This window comes from Ceratotherium simum, chromosome 15 (genome assembly GCF_057802395.1).
Source record: "Ceratotherium simum simum isolate JZ-2026a chromosome 15, ASM5780239v1, whole genome shotgun sequence".
Taxonomy (NCBI): Eukaryota; Metazoa; Chordata; class Mammalia; order Perissodactyla; family Rhinocerotidae; genus Ceratotherium; species Ceratotherium simum.
Window position 1 is genome coordinate 29,099,401 of NC_141914.1, and position 16,799 is coordinate 29,116,199.

Below are 16,799 nucleotides of genomic sequence, written 5' to 3' on the forward strand. Positions count from 1 at the left end.
GGCCGGCCCCGTGGCTTAGCGGTTAAGTGCACGCGCTCCGCTGCTGGCGGCCCGGGTTCGGATCCCGGGTGCGCACAGACGCACCGATTCTCTGGCCATGCTGAGGCCGCATCCCACATACAGCAACTAGAAGGATGTGCAGCTATGACATACAACTATCTACTGGGGCTTTGGGGGGAAAATAAATAAATAAATAAAATCTTTAAAAGTAATTATAAGTATCATAATGGTTAGATAAAGGTATATAGGCTCGTCCTTGTATGAGGAAAGAACTGACTTTTTCCTTGTTTCATTGTAAATCTAGTTTTGAGGTTAATGCAATTATTTGTGTGTTCTTTTTTCTTTTATTTTCTCTAAAGATTTTTATAGTAATATCTATATGAGGCTGGAGAGGTCACGGCAGATTGGAATAAATAACAGCTGGAGCAAGAGGGAATTGGAAAGTTACACGTAAATACATGTACATTGCGATGCAAGTATAGCCATCATGAGTGGCCCCGGGCCCCAGATTACATAATTGTTTTCAGTTTTGCTTCTATCCATCCATCCCATTAACAGATGTTTATTTGGTAATTAAGTGAACTAGGGCTATATAGCTAAATGAACCATAGTCTCTGCTCAAGGCCTCTCAGTTGAGGCATCCAGACCAGTAGTTGAATTATCATATTGAGTGCCAAGTGCTATATTTGAAGTGAGTGTAGGGTGCTTTGTGGAGGTGGTAGTGGTGAGGTGCTCATTCTACTGAGGAGTAGAAGGCATTTCAGTGTTAGAAATTTACTATCCTAAGTTGGTTTATGGTGTGAACATTGCCTTCAAAACTCTGAGCCTATTTATTAGGCTATTAAATTTGTATTTTTCTGCATCCTGTTTACAGTTCTTGTAACATTGCAGGGTTTTAATGGAGATGAAATGCTATGTGAAATGCTTTTCTAAACACAGCTGTTCTACTTTCATTAAACGGTTCTGACATTTAGCAATTTGCTAAGGTTTCTTCTAATTCAAGATTCTGTGCTTCTGTGGTTGTCGCTCATTTCCTCTCAATGTTTTTCTCTTTGTTATTTCACATTACTATTCTATATTCTTCTCTTAATATAACAAATGCTATATCACGCAGGAAGGTGCTATGCAAATTGTAAAACATAGTGAAGATGTAAGGCAAAATTATTTTCATTATACATTAAAATGGATTTTTTTTTTGTTAATGGAGGAGCCCAGGAAAGTTATAGATATGATTTGTTTAGCAGCCTATGATATGTTATGGAGAGAATCCTGAAAGGCCCAGTATGTAGTTACCTACCTGCTCTGATTTGCCGGATATCCTGTGCCTTAAGTACCATTTCCATTTCCTGAAAAGGGTAGTGGAGGAACAGCCACAAAAAGGGGAATATGGCAGGTCTCTGATTATAATTTTTGACAGTTTTGTCTGGACCTGGCCCTAGATGTCCCTACCATCTTGCTTCTTTCTCTCACCTTGTGAGTCTGCTGATAATCCTATTTTATTTGAAATACTTCGTCATCCGACAGTATTATCAGTCACAGTGTTCTTTCCTCATAGAAATCGCCTCTCTCCCATTATGAACCGTAAAGTTTACAGTGCTGTCTTCTCCCTAAAGATGTTGCCTGTGAAACTCCACTAATATAATAAGCATTGTAGTTTAACTGCTTTGGTTGAACATTTGGTTTTAAGCCTTTAAACAGTGATGGTAACTACTTTATTTTCCTATCATGTCAAAACCTACTACACTGATAAGAATTCTTGGGAATGGACTGACTTTGTGGAAAGTCAACTTAAAACAATTTTTTTAAGTAGGCCTGCCTGAGTTTGTTGTGATTTCAAGACACAAATACCTTCCTCTTCAGCTTTTATTTTTCTGGGCTCCGTCAAAGGCACCATTATGTAGTCTGTAAGTTTGTAGTTTTTTTTCCCTTAACCCTCTTCTTTTCTTATTAAGGTGACCTTATCCCTCTTTAGATGGCTAGTGCCTTCATTCTAGCTTAACCCTTTCTACTGTGAAAACTAGAAGGGACTGTTAACCAGTCATATGTCACTGTTGACTTATTGATCCCAGCATAATAGAGGGACCATTTCTTCTTCCTCCACCTTCTTTTACGGCACCGTAGAATGATGTTAACTCTCACTGTGATTATAGTGCCATTTCACCTGCTTGAGTATGCTAACTCCCTGGACAAGAAATTCAGGCTGTTAGAGAAGGGTGAAACGGAAACATAGCTTTCTAAACTAGTACTGATTTTTTGTGAGGAAAAAATATAAAGTAATTTCTTATCTGATCAAAATAAAACATTACTAGTATTTCTTTAGACCAGTTTCCTGTAAATAGTGAATATTTGCCACTGCACATGATAAAAAAGTAACTTTGGGTGCCAGCCCGGTGGCTTAGCAGTTAAAGTGCTCGCGCTCCGCTACTGGCAGCCCGGGTTCGGATCCCAGGCGCGCACTGATGCACCGCTTCTCCGGCCATGCTGAGGCGGCGTCCCACATACAGCAACTAGAAGGATGTGCAACTATGACGTACAGCTATCTACTGGGGCTTTGGGGGAAAAAAAAAGGAGGAGGATTGGCAATAGATATTAGCTCAGAGCCAGTCTTCCTCAGCAAAAAGAGGAGGATTAGCATGAATGTTGGCTCAGGGCTGATCTTCCTTACACACACACAAAAAGTAACTTTGTATATAGCTCCTATCTGCTGTGCAGAGCAAATTCTGGAAGTGATTGTTGAAATCGTGGCCCTGTTAAGGAAAGAATCTGGACCCCTAGGAACAGAAGATCTTGTACTTTTCTCTTTCTCCAACCCCTACTTCTCTGTGCAGCATGATGATCTGGATAATATTTTGAGTGTCACCTCTTTTTATGATGAGCTTGGACTCATAGGGTTATTGACATCTGAGTAATGGCTTGGGAGTGTGGTATTCGTTCCTGTGGACCATACTGCTTGTGTGTTGACCGTAGGCGGCTGTGGTTTGGTTGCTTTTTCAGTTACACTCTTCTCTGGCCCTGATGGTTTACTTTGGATACTGTGTATCAACAGGGAGGAACTTAGGGGAGAAGAGGTACATGTTCCTTTAACTACCTTTTTTTTTGAGTTCTTTTTTCTCTGAAATGGCAGAATAATGTTTACAACCTTTAAAAAGAAATATAATGGAGCTCACTCAGAAACATACATGTGTGGACAGAAGATAAAATCTTTTGTTCCCTAAAATGTTAAGCTGAACAAAAAACTTAAAGTGCACTGTTTTCATCTGTATTCATTATCTTGCCTTTTAAGAAGTACATAGAGGAGGCTTTTGAAAGGGATGAGTGGAACTTAAGTTTTGGTAAGGGTTTTCATGGCTTATAAATTTTTTCTTTTTTTTGTTTTTTTGTGAGGAAATTTAGCCCTGAGCTAACATCTGTTGCCAGTCCTCCTCTTTTTGCTGAGGAAGGTTGGCCCTGAGCTAACACCTGTTGCCAATCCTCCTCTTTTTTCTGAGGAAGATTAGCCCTGAGCTAACACCTGTTGCCAGTCCTCCTCTTTTTGCTGAGGAAAATTGGCCCTGAGCTAACATCTGTGCCTATCTTCCTCTATTTTATGTGGGACGGCTGCCACAGCCTACCTTGGTAAGCAGTGCGTAGGACTGCGCTTGGGATCTGAACCCCGGGCCACCAAAGCACAGCACGCGAACTTAACCACTCCGCCACTGGGCTGGCCTCAGTTTTTTCTTTTTTTTCCTGTAACTGTTGAAAGCATGAGTAAGGGCCTAGAGGAAATCTTGCTTGAGAGAAGATAATCAAATCCAGGTTCTACTTTCCTTTGAATGCTTATTCCAGAATAATAGAATGTTAAGATCTGGAAGTGATAATAAAGATGATCCAGTGCATTCCTCACTTTTTATGGATGAGAGAACTGAGGTCTGGAGAGATTAAATGATTTTCTCAGGAACTCATATTAGTTGGTAGAACGTTAGACTAAAAGTTTGGTTTGCATTTCTAGTTGTTTTTCCACTATTCTCTTTCCCATTACAGGACTGAATTTTTCATGGATCTTGCCAAGTTTTCTTAGTATTCCAATCTGAGCAAATAGGAGCCAGTGACAACATTTCTAACATAATATTTGGAGAAGAAAGACCTTTTAATTTTTACTGAGATTTGTCAAAAATAAAGGCACAGACTTAAAAAAAAAAAGCGGCTTATTATTACTGTGTAATAAATATACATTCAGAGCCTTAACTCCCCTTCCTACTGATTGCATGTTGGTTCTCCTCTGTTTGTGTGTTCTTAGAGGTGTCAGGACAGACCTGACCTTGATAACCCTGGAAAACCAAGTAGATTTTCAAATAATATTTTATCATATTGTATAGTCCTGTGACCTAGATTGAAGTTAGGAAGAAGTTAGGAGGAGACTCCGGTGTGTGTTTGACATATAATTTTTGGAAAAGGGCAAGAGTACTGAAGTGTTTCCTCTTAAAGGAATTTGGACTTCTTGTTTTATTTGCTGTTAGACTTGTTGTAACCTTTTTTTTTTGCTCAGTTTTCAAACCATTTCATATTCTTGTTGGAAGTATTTGATAACTTAATCTTGTTACTGCTTTCTTTCCTCCTGGCCCCATAAAATGAAAATGAAGAATTGTGTATTTTCTTTTTTTTTTTTTTAAAGATTTTATTTATTTATTTTTTCCCCCCAAAGCCCCAGTAGATAGTTGTGTGTCATAGCTGCACATCCTTCTAGTTGCTGTATGTGGGACGCGGCCTCAGCATGGCCGGAGAAGCAGCGCGTTGGTGCGAGCCCGGGATCCGAACCCGGGTCGCCAGCAGTGGAGCGCGCTCACTTAACCACCAAGCCACGGGGCCGGCCCAAGAATTGTGTATTTTCTTTAACACTATAGATAATTATAGCTGACGTTCATTGATTGCTTAGTGTCAGGCACTGTGCTAAGGTTTTTATATGTATTTTAAAATTTAATTGTCATACATCTCCATGGGAGAGACTGTTATTATCTGTATTTTATAGATGAAATTGAAACACAAAGAACTTGTTCGATGTTACATGGCTCCTCAGAAGTAAAGTATGGATTTAAACAGGCAGTTTTTAAAACTCCATTGCATTGCTTCTCAACATAAAGATGTTACAGAGATGAAATTATGAAGCCCAGAACCTACTGAACAAAATAAGGGATGGCCCATTCCCATTACAAAATGATTTAATGAGAGATTTCTTTTAAAAAGCAGGTTTCCAGGGTGTGTTCTCTGGTCAAAAACCCAGAGGAAGCCATCTCATTGGTATGGTGCGTTTTGGTCACCTAGTTTTGCCAGCTATTAAGTTACATGGCTGCCCTTGGGTCAGTGGGTTATCCTGATCCAGCCGTTTTCTTTTCTTTGAAAAGAACAGCCCAGCATTGCCCATGGTGGATAAAGCTTTTGAGCTGAAAGAGGAATTTGGTTGGGGATGATAGGTACCATGATGGACATACAGGCAACTTCTCTGAGTATCTAAATGGTTATTCAATTTATATGCAACTTTTAGGACTATATCTATTATATAAAATAAGGAACATAGATTATATATACAAAATATACATTATAGTTTGAGTATGTTATCTCTTTGATAATTCTTTTCTTTCTTTTTTTTTTTTTTTAAGATGCAGACTTTCTTTTTTATTTTATTTTTCCCCCCAAAGCCCCAGTAGATAGTTGTATGGCATAGCTGCACATCCTTCTAGTTGCTGTATGTGGGACGCAGCCTCAGCATGGCTGGAGAAGCGGTGCGTTGGTGCACCCCTGGGATCCGAACCCGGGCCGCCAGCAGCGGAGCACATGCACTTAACCGCTAAGCCATGGGGCCAGCCCTCTTTGATAATTCTTCAGGAGGTAGTTATGACGCAGAGCCTCAAATCCGTCTTTAATTGTTTGAGGATATTTATGTGCTTATTAGTAATCCTGAATATCCTTTGTTGCATTTTAAATTGCATCATCATGTGACCTAGTATTAGATTATTAATTCCATTTTAAGGATATTGCCAAGGTTGAAATGAAAGTAGTTTTTTTAAGAATCTCAAACGGATGGGTAGAATAATTCTTTGTCATACTTCCTGTTTCTTGCAAAAAATTTTCTTTTATAAAGAAAGTGTAACACTCATATTACCCATACTAGCTATTTTTATGGATAATCTGGTAAAAATAGTGGTTTAAAAAGTCTATTGCTACATCAAGGATATATACAGTTATCTGGGTGGGGAGAGTTCTATTTTTGTACTTCTCAGAGATTCATTTAATTCAGAGCCCAAAGTGATCACCATCTGATTAGAAATGTGTCAGTGTTAATATTTGCTGCTAGATTTTTTCCTATTATAGTTTTATGTTTTTAATTAACTATTTTCTGAGTTGATCGTAAAACACTGTGATGCATGAATAGATAAAAGAATGAAAGTGTAATTAAAAATAAAGTGACCTTTTTTCTGAATTCTGGGCTTATTCAGCTTCTTAGGGTACAGCCACCCAGAGCTAAGTCCTAAAAATTTTCTTGTATGTATTTTATATATGAGAAAGGATTTTCATCATGTTCTTGTATTTTATATTCATAATAAGGAGTCAACAAACTTCTTCTGTAAAGGGCCAGATAGTAGTAAATATTTTAGGCTTTGTGGGAGATATGGTCTCTTTTCCAGCTACTCAACTCTGCCATTATAGCATGAAAGCTTCCATAGACAATATGTAAATAAATGAGCTTGCCTGTGTTTCCATAAAACTTTATTTATGGACACTGAAATCTGAATTTAATATAATTTTCATGTGTCATTAAATATTATTCTTTTGATTTTTTTTTTCCCCCAACCATTTAAAGATGTAAAAACCGTTTTTAGCTCATGGGCTGTACAAAACCAGGTAATGGACCAGACTTGCCTGGAAGGCTATCATTTGCTGACCCCTGCTCATAATAATCCTGTGAGACTTTGCTGACTGCCTTCTGTTTTTTCTTCTTTCTTTTAACATTATTTTCTGTTTTGCTTATTTTGCTATTTAATCATATGTTTCTTTCATTGTTAATGTGTGTGTAACTTTTTAATGTTAATAATTTTAAAAATTTTAATAATTTTTTATTAAATTTTAAGCTGTGAAGGGTAGGGTCTATAATATTGGCCTCTTTAACGCCTTGCACATTTATAAAAGTTAAATGCTCAATACATATTTGGAAGAGTTGGAAAGGAATAATATCTGTCATCTAGTATTTGAAGGACTGTTGTGTAGATTGTTTTATATATTAAACATATGTTCCAGAATGGTTTTCTTGCAATAATGAATAGAAGTAATGGGGAGGCAAAACTCACCTCAGAATGCAGGGCTAAGAGAAAGGAGAGACAGAATCTCTTATTGTGTTCTTTGTGTCATAGTATATATTATGGTCAATGATATGGACAGTCCCCTATTTAACTTGTACAACTCTTCTATATAGGTATATGTTTACTCATTTTACAGATGAAAAAACTTAGATAAAATATCTTAGGCTTAGTGGTGTAGCAGAATTTGAACTGAGACCATGCTCTTTCCATATACTTTTTTTTTTCTTTTTACACTAAAGGATATTCAGCAGTTAACCAGGCTGCCTTAGATGCTAGCTACTTACCTATTGCTACAAGTTTTCATACGCATCTTAGATGACCAAGGATAGAGACGTTTTTTAGAGAAGGTGAAGTGTTGAAGAACCTCCAAGATAAACTTTCAGATTCTTTGAATATGTGATTATAAAGGACTTTATTTATTTATTTATTTATTTATTTATTTATTTATTTATTTTTGTGAGAAAGATCATCCCTGAGCTAACATCCATGCCAATCCTCCTCTTTTTGCTGTGGAAGACCGGCCCTGAGCTAACATCTATTGCCAATCCTCCTCCTTTTTTTTCCCTTTTTTCTCCCCAAAGCCCCAGTAGATAGTTGTAAACTTGTCATAGTTGCACACCCTTCTAGTTGCTGTATGTGGGAAGCCGCCTGAGCATGGCCGGACAAGCGGTGCATCGGTGCACGCCCGGAATCCGAACCCGGGCCAGTAGCAGAGCGCACACACTTAACCGCTAAGCCACAGGGCCGGCCGCTAAAGGGCTTTATTTTTAAATGACAGGTAAAACACATTTTACCTCTTGTTTTTGTACATAAACTCTTACGTCTCTTTAAAAGTCTTGTTTCACAAAAGTAAATTAGTAGAATTGCACAATGAAATAAGATTGAGGAATTTACATGAAGTTTCTATCAAACTGTATGTTTAGTAGAAACAAATGATTAAATCAAACTTTAAAGCCAGCCATTCCAACTAATTTGCTTGAAAGAAATTTAATCGAGTCAGGCTAAATTAGGTAAAGATCAAAAGTGTAAATTAGAGTTTCTGACAGAGTAAATAATTGTGGAGGTTCTTGACTCAACAAACATTTTGAGTGTCTGTACTGCTGTGGGGGAGCTCAGACTAGTGAGAGAAGTGAACAGTGATAGAGATGTGAATGATGTGCTGTGGGGGCACAAGAAGGGTATGTAATCCAGCCTGAGGGGGTAGGGGAAGAGATTCCAAGGGGACCCACCTCCTGGGAAGGTGATGTCTGAACTTATTTCTTTTCTCCCTTAAGCTTTAAAAATTGTTTTAAAATGCCTAGTTATTGCAAATATTAAAACAATCCAAAAGTATAAGTAGTAAGAAGTGTAAATCCCTATTAACACTTTCTGCTCTCCAATCCCCGTTCTTCAAGCTTAGACTTAATAGATTGGTAAATATGCTTCCAGATTTTTCCTATGCATATACCAACAAGTTTTTTCCCCACAAAATTGGACTCAGACTATATATAATTTTGTAACTAATAGTCTGTCATGTACATGTTTCCTTGTCAGTAGATAGATATAGATCAACCTCATTTAAAAACTTGCTGGGCCAGCCCCGTGGCTTAGCGGTTAAGTGCGCGCGCTCCGCTACTGGCAGCCCGGGTTGGGATCCCGGGTGCGCACCGATGCACCGCTTCTCCAGCCATACTGAGGCCATGTCCCACATACAGCAACTAGAAGGATGTGCAACTATGACATACAACTATCTACTGGGGCTTTGGGGAAAAGAGGGAAAAAAGGAGGAGGATTGGCAATAGATGTTAGCTCAGAGCCAGTCTTCCTTAGCAAAAGCATGGATGTTAGCTCAGGGCTGATCTTCCTCACAAAAAAAAAAAAAAAAAAACTTGCTGCTTTACATAATGGGATGGATATACTATCTATTTCCTATTCTAGACATGTAGATTTCAACCTATTACAAACAGTGGATATCCTTGTACTGATATATTTATTTTCTTTTGTGAATTAAGTTTTAAATGAAGAATAGCATATAGGCAGATGAAGGGAGTAAGGATTAATTTGAAGGGGAAATATTTTCTAGCCTAGGGGAATAATATATAATTTGAAAAACACTGCTGAAGAAAATGACAGGCTTTTAGTTAGGGGAGAAGCATTTCTGCTTCCATGCTGTGAAAGTATAGCACCTCTTGTTTTCTTGAGCTGTATGCTAGAGTAGCTCATTTTATGGAATAGGTATCTCTGTACTGAATAGTTTTTAGTTATATAATTTTCTTATTTTGGAGATTAAAAACTGTATTTTCAATAAATGTTACCAGACGGAGAAGTAAAATCACAAACTAATGAAAATGATTATTCAGAGATCACACAGGCATTAAATGGGTAGTTCGGAATAGAGTTTATGTCTTAGCTATCTTTGTTTTCTTAGCTCTGTTGTCTAATTGAGAATTTCTTACCCAGAGTTCAAAATAGCTTTTTGGGTGGCTAGTCCCCTGCTATTATCCAGTTGAAATAAATTTTGGTTAATTCAAAAAATAGCTATTGGGAAGTTGCTGGTTTATTAAGTAGGTATCTGAAAATGGCATAGATGGCTTATGTATTATTTGCTTTTTTATGTATTACTCTTAAGTGTAAAATCTTATGTTTAAAAAGTTTTAGTTCCTGCTGTTTTGTTCCAAATTTCCAATTTTGGAATGTTGCCCTGTAGGGTAATATCAAGTACTAACTAATACTATAATTTTATTATTCTCCTGACAAATAAGAGTATCTGCTGATTTCTTAAAAATACATTGGAAACAAAATGGGGCATTAAACAAGAGTAACAACATTCTGAACTATTTCTAAAAGTAAAAAGTCTTTCTTTTTGGTTGCCAAGGGTGCTTTGCTGTTTGGTTACATGTGCTTTGTTGAATAGAAATCTGAGTCTTTGTATGGCTCAACTTTTAAAATTTCTTACTCATTTTTAAAAAAACATATGTTAAATAGTTTTAATTAGTATCATTAATTTGAATGATATGGATGCTTTGAGTAAATCAACCTAATGTATTCTCTCATTACCTTAAACAATAATTGTATTATTTGTTGTATTGCATAATTATGAAGTATTTATACTTCATCCTAAGGTAATTATTACTTTATGTGAAGTATAATTTTTAAGCATTCATATCTATTTTTTCACTTAGAGTTATTTTTCAAGAGTAAAGTATACATTTAAACATAAAATAACATATTTTATATTTAATTTTTCTAGAGCTGCTTTGGAAGAAGTAGAAGGAGATGTGGCAGAATTGGAACTAAAACTTGATAAGGTAAATTTTACTTTTTTAGCTTTTTAGAACATTAATTCTTGTTTTCCATAAATAATGATTTGTGCCTATAACACTAGGTGGTTCACGTTACTTCTTTTGTCTCTATGAGGATAAATGCTGTTATTTTACATATGAGGAAATTGAGGCTAGAGACATTAAGCAGCTTGTTGAAAATCTAAGTGCCAGAGCAAGAATTTGAACCATGTCTGACTTCAAAGCCCACTAGACATCATTTATATTGTTGGAAGTTTATTTCCTTCTCCATCAAAAACATTTCATCTATCTTTTTTTGATCCTTAATGGATTTCTTACATAACCTGACCATTCTTGTTTATAAATTTGGGTGTGGCCTCATTCAAATATAAATAAAAATTTTTTAAAATTAATTAATTAATCCCCCCCCCCCCCCAGCCCCAGTAGATAGTTGTATGTCATAGCTGCACATCCTTCTAGTTGCTGTATGTGGGACGCAGCCTCAGCATGGCCGGAGAAGCGGTGCATCAGTGCGCGCCCGGGATCCGAACCCCGGGCCGCCAGCAGCGGAGCTCACGCATTTAACCGCTAAGCCATGGGGCCGGCCCTTAATATAAATAAAATTTTAAAATACTCATTCCATTTTTTAAAGCTAATGCCACAAATGCTTAATATATATTTAATAATTGATATTAAATGGTCATATTCTATGTAAGGGTAAATGTACATTGATTCCTAAGTTCTCTATTTAATTATTGATAATGTTTTGTTTTTTGCCATTACTCGAGAAACATTGCTATATAACAGGCAGAAATATGAGAATGAGTAAGACATGGCTTCTGATCTTAATTAACCATGGTTCAGTGAAATATCTCTGTTAAAATTTCTGGAGATAAATCAGATGCATATATTTGAAATACCTTTTCTGGAAATAATTTCCTATTTATGTAATTATTATTGTAAATGGTATTGCTATGTAAAGCAGTGCTTTTCAAACCTTACTGTGCATAGGAATCACCTGGTGATCTTATCTTGTGAAAATACAGATCCTGATTGAGTAAGTCTGGGGTATCTGAGAGTCTGTGTTTTTAACCAGATTTCAGGTGATGCCAATGCTGTTGTTCCATGGACCGCACTTTGAGTAGCAAGGATATAAAATAGATTAATTAGACTGAAGTTTTTCCAATGTTTTGAAATCTTGAAGTATATGTCTATAATGTAAATAGTATAGAAACTATGTAAAGCAGTAGTATTAGTTATACATATAAAAGAAAAGTTTTAGAAAATGTTTAGTAATAAGTTATTTTTGTGTAGTACTCTATAGTTTTCAAAGCACTTTGAGATACAGTATGTTTTTTGATTTTTACAATAATCCTATGAGGTAGGTAGGACAATTGGTATTATTCCCATTTTGTAGATGAGGATGCCAAAGCCCAGAAAGTGAAGGGGGCTTGCTTCACATCACAGAGAGAGAAGAGGCAGAACCAGGGTTAGAACCCATATGTTTTTATTCTTAGTTCAGTGCTCTTGTGCACCTCTGTACTTCTGGATCCATGTTGGGGGAGCACATGCCACTTGGAAATTTTCTGAGAAGCACTAGCAAGCCTCCAGGCAAGTGTTTTTTAAAAATTAATGTTATAATTTTCGGTAAGGATATTATTTTCAAAAACGTTATTTTCTATTTAAAATTATATGTATAGGATTATTATTGTTGTTATTATTGTTGTTGTTGCTTTTATTATTATTTTACCCTGAGGGTATTACATTTATTTTTAAGCAATCTTTGAAACAAAGTTTTTAAACCCTTAAGGTAGGAGACAGAAGATGTAGTTTTGATTGTCTGGTAGATTTATGAGAGTGTATATAGAAGGGCAAGCCTTTTTTTTTTTTTTTTTATAATTTTATTTATTTTTTCCCCCAAAGCCCCAGTAGATAGTTGTATGTCATAGTTGCACATCCTTCTAGTTGCTGTATGCGGGACACGGCCTCAGCATGGCCGGAGAAGCGGTACGTTGGTGCGCGCCCAGGATCCGAACCTGGGCCGCCAACAGCGGAGCGTGCACACTTAACCCCTAAGCCACCGGGCCGGCCCATGGGCAAGCCTTTTTAAAGAATGACAGAGAAGTATAATAAGGATATCTATTCTCTTTGGGTAGAACTGCATCTAAATCATATGAAACATTTTGTGGTGGGGGAGAAACCTCAAAATTTAAAGTATTTAAACAGATAAAATCCACTGACAGCATTTTTGTTAATGATTTTGCTTTTATGAGCAGCAATTTTTTTTTCTTTATATCATTTGGTTGGGGTTGGGAGACTGGTTGAATCTTATAACTAAAAGATTCAAATCCAAAACAAGTTATTAAAGTATTGGCATTCAGTGCTAAGAACTCTAAGCCCTTTCTAGAGTCTGTATTACTCAAACGGCTGCTAAGGGCATCATGGAAACTTTGACTTCTTTTTAAAATATCATCTTCCACCCAAACACTTCTGTTTCCATAGTTACTTTTATACTTCCCTAGTTTAAAATTTTGTTCTTTTGTAAATTCTTAAGCTCTTATCTATCATTTTTACTTTAGAATTATGGGGAGTTAGCATAGAAAAGAGAGTCTGAGAGGAGCAAGAAATGGTTGTTATTGAAGGTGGTGGCATTGAAGGACTAATGGAGGGGAGGGGTTGCCCAAGACTAGTTTAGTGATTTCATAACTTTGTGCAGGGCAAGTTCCACCTGTAAGATCATTGTAAATCATTCCAGCAACAGGTTAAACTAGCTTGATGACTTTGCTTATATTTATTTTGCTTATAATGTGTGCCACCAATAGTTAGACTCTTCCTGGTGAATAATGCTTCATGGATGACATTGCTCTACTGGGTACAATTATTAGTCCATTCTGCCAGGATTCTGGCACTGGCAGCATCATAGAGCATCATAGTTGCCATCTAGGTATAAATTCTGTATCTGTTGCATCTTCTCCCTGGAATGCTTGCTGCCTGTTTGTTAAGCAGATACCCTTTAAATCACAGCTCAAGTACTACCAAATTTAGATTCCTTTTCTTTCTTTTTTTTTTGAGAGACATTGGCCCTGTGCTAACGTATGTTGCCAATCTTCTTCTTTTTCTTTTTTCTCCCCAAAGCCCCAGTATATAGTTGTGTATCATAGTTGTAGAGTTGTAGCTCTTCTGTGTGGGACACCGCCTCAGCATGGCTTGATGAGTGGTGAGTAGGTCCACGCCCAGGATCTGAACTGGCGAACCCTGGGCCACCAAAGTGGAACACGCGAACTTAACTGCTATGCCGCTGGGCCAGCCCCTCTTTTTCTTGTATTGCATTGTTTCTTGCACATATTTCCATTTAAATTATTATAATATTATTATAAGTTTTGGCTTGTAGCATAGTCTAGTAGTTAGGAGCACAAAGCCTAGAGCAAAAATCCGGCTCTACCACTTACTGAGCTGTATGGCCTTGGGCAAGTTCCTCAACCTTCCTATGCCTCAGTTTCTTCATCTCCAAAATGGGGAAAATAAGAGTATCTATCTATCTCAGGGTAATTATGAGAATAAGATGTGTTAATACATGTTAAGTGCTTAGCACGGTTCTTGGCACATCATTAAGTTCTAAATAAATGTTAGTGATGATGGTTTCTCTTCAGTAGACTATTAGCCCCTTGAAGAGAGACTGCCTGTAAAGGGAAAAAAACCTCTCATTTGTTGTGCACTTCCTGTGTACCAAGTCCTATGTTTTACTTGTATTATCGTCAATCTTTTTAACACTGTTGCAAAGTTGGTATTATACCCAATTTGCACATGAGAAAAATGAGACTTATAGAGGATGTTGCTTACTCAGGGATGGTCAGCAAATAAGTTATTTGTATTCCCATCATCAGGCTAAGTGCTGATGACATGTTATCTAAATAACTAAAGTTACTTAGTTAACCAATAATTAAAGTTATCACTTTAGTAAAAAACTGTTGAATGAATTGGGGCTACTAGCTTGATAATTTTGACTAATTTGACATTTATTCTTACTCTTAGGTAAAAATTTTCCCTCTTTGTAGGCTTATATTATTCAGTTATATCTGTCATCACTGTCATCTAATAAGGATTTTGACAGTCGGCAAAGTATCTATTTATCACCAAGGCATTTCTTCCTCCTGAATAGCTGCAGTGCATATGTGGTTCAGCTATATGACAGTTTCATTTTCTTTCCAAATCCTATGATAGTGACCTCTATTCTGATTCTGATACCTGTTGTCGTGGCTATGTTGTATGCCTCACCACTGAAAGTTCTAATTTCTGAAATCTGGAATGCTGATATCTTACTTTCTTTTTTTTTTAAATTATTTTATTGAAGTCATATTGGTGTATAACATTGTGTGATTTCAGGTGTACATTATTATGTATCAGTTTCCGTATAGACTGCATTGTGCTCACCACCAGTGGTCTAGTTTTTATCCGTCACCATACATATGTTCCCCTTTATCCCTTTCGCCCACTCCCCACCTCCTTCCCCTGTGGTAACCACTAATCTATTCTCTTTATCCATATGTTTGTTTATCTTCCACATATGAGTGAAATCGTACAGTGTGTATCTTTCTCTGTCTGGCTTATTTCGCTTAACATAACACCCTCAAGGCCCATCCATGTTGTTGCAAATGGGATGATTTTGTCTTTTTTTTTTTTCAGCTGAGTAGTATTCCATTGTATATTTATACCATATCTTCTTATCCATTCATTAGTTGATGGGCACTTGGGTTGCTTCCACATCTTGGCTATTGTGAATAATACTGCAGTGAACATAGGGGTACATAAATCTCTGTATTGTTGATTGTGTGTTCTTTGGATAAATACCCAGTAGCAGGATAGCTGGGTCGTTTGGTAGTTCTATTTTTAATTTTTTGAGAAATTTTCATACTGTTTTCCATAGTGGCTGCACCAGTTTGCATTCCCACTAGCAGTGTGTGAGGGTTCCCTTTTCTCCACATCCTCTCCAACATTTGTTATTTTTTATCTTGGTAATTATAGCCATTCTAATGGGTGTGAGGTGATATCTCATTGTAGCTTTGATTTGCATTTCACTAAAAATTAGTGATGTTGAACATCTTTTCATGTGCCTGTTGGCCATCTGTGTATCTTCTTTGGAAAAATGTCTGTTCATATCCTCTGCCCATTTTTTGATTGGGTTGTGTTTTTTGTTACTGTTGTGTTGTATGAGTTCTTTATATATTTTGGAGATTAACCCCTTGTCAGATATATGATTTGCAAATATTTTCTTCCAGTTGGGTAGTTTGTCTTTTCCTTTTGTTCCTAGTTTCCTTTGCCTTGCAGAAGCTTTGTAGCCTGGTATAGTCCCATTTGTTTATTTTTTGTTTTGTTTCCCTAGCCTGAGTAGACATGGTATTTGAAAAGTATAGTAGATAACCATGACTCTTCATCGAAAAGATGCTTCTAAGACTTATGTCAAAGAGTGTACTGCCTGTATTTTCTTCTAGGAGTTTTATGGTTTCAGGTCTTACATTCAAGGCTTTAATACATTTTGAGTTAATTTTTGGGTATTGTGTAAGATAATGATCTACTTTCATTCTTTTGCATGTGGCTGTCCAGTTTTCCCAACACCATTTATTGAAGAGACTTTCTTCATTGTATGTTCTTGCCTCCTTTGTTGAAAATTAGCTGTCCATAGATGTGTGGTTTTATTCATGGGCTTTCAATTCTGTTCCATTGATCTGTGTGTCTGTTTTTGTGCCAGTACCATGCTGTTTTGAATACTCTAGGTTTGTAGTATATTTTGAAGTCAGGGTTGTGATGCCTCCAGCTTTGTTCTTTTTTCTCAGGATTGCTTTGACTATTCAGGGTCTTTTGTTGTTTGATATAAATTTTAGGATTCTTTGTTCTATTTCCTTGAATAAATATGATGTTGGCTGTGGGTTTGTCATATATAGCCTTTATTATGTTGAGGTATTTTCCTTCTATACCCATTTTATTGAGAGTTTTTATCATAAATGGATATTGGGTCTTGTCAAATGTTTTCTCTGCATCTATTGAGATGATCATGTGATTTTTATTTCTTATTTTGTTAATGTGGTGTATCATATTGTTTGATTTAAAGATGTTGAACCACATCTTACTTTTTTTTTTTTTGGTGAGGAGATCAGCCCTGAGCTAACATCTGCCAATCCTCCTCTTTTTTTGCTGAGGAAGACAGGCCCTG

The 16,799-nt window shown here is 36.7% G+C and overlaps 1 protein-coding gene across 3 annotated transcripts in view; it reads left to right on the forward strand.

Moving 5' to 3' along the window:
• ACAP2 (ArfGAP with coiled-coil, ankyrin repeat and PH domains 2) overlaps window positions 1-16,799 on the forward strand; it is a 154,745-nt gene that overhangs the window by 51,292 nt on the left and 86,654 nt on the right. For all 3 annotated transcript variants that reach the window (XM_087439831.1, XM_014783070.2, XM_004424554.3), the window contains exon 2: window positions 10,561-10,618. In XM_087439831.1, coding sequence (XP_087295957.1) covers window positions 10,561-10,618 — 58 coding nt within the window. The remainder of the gene's footprint in view (window positions 1-10,560; window positions 10,619-16,799) is intronic.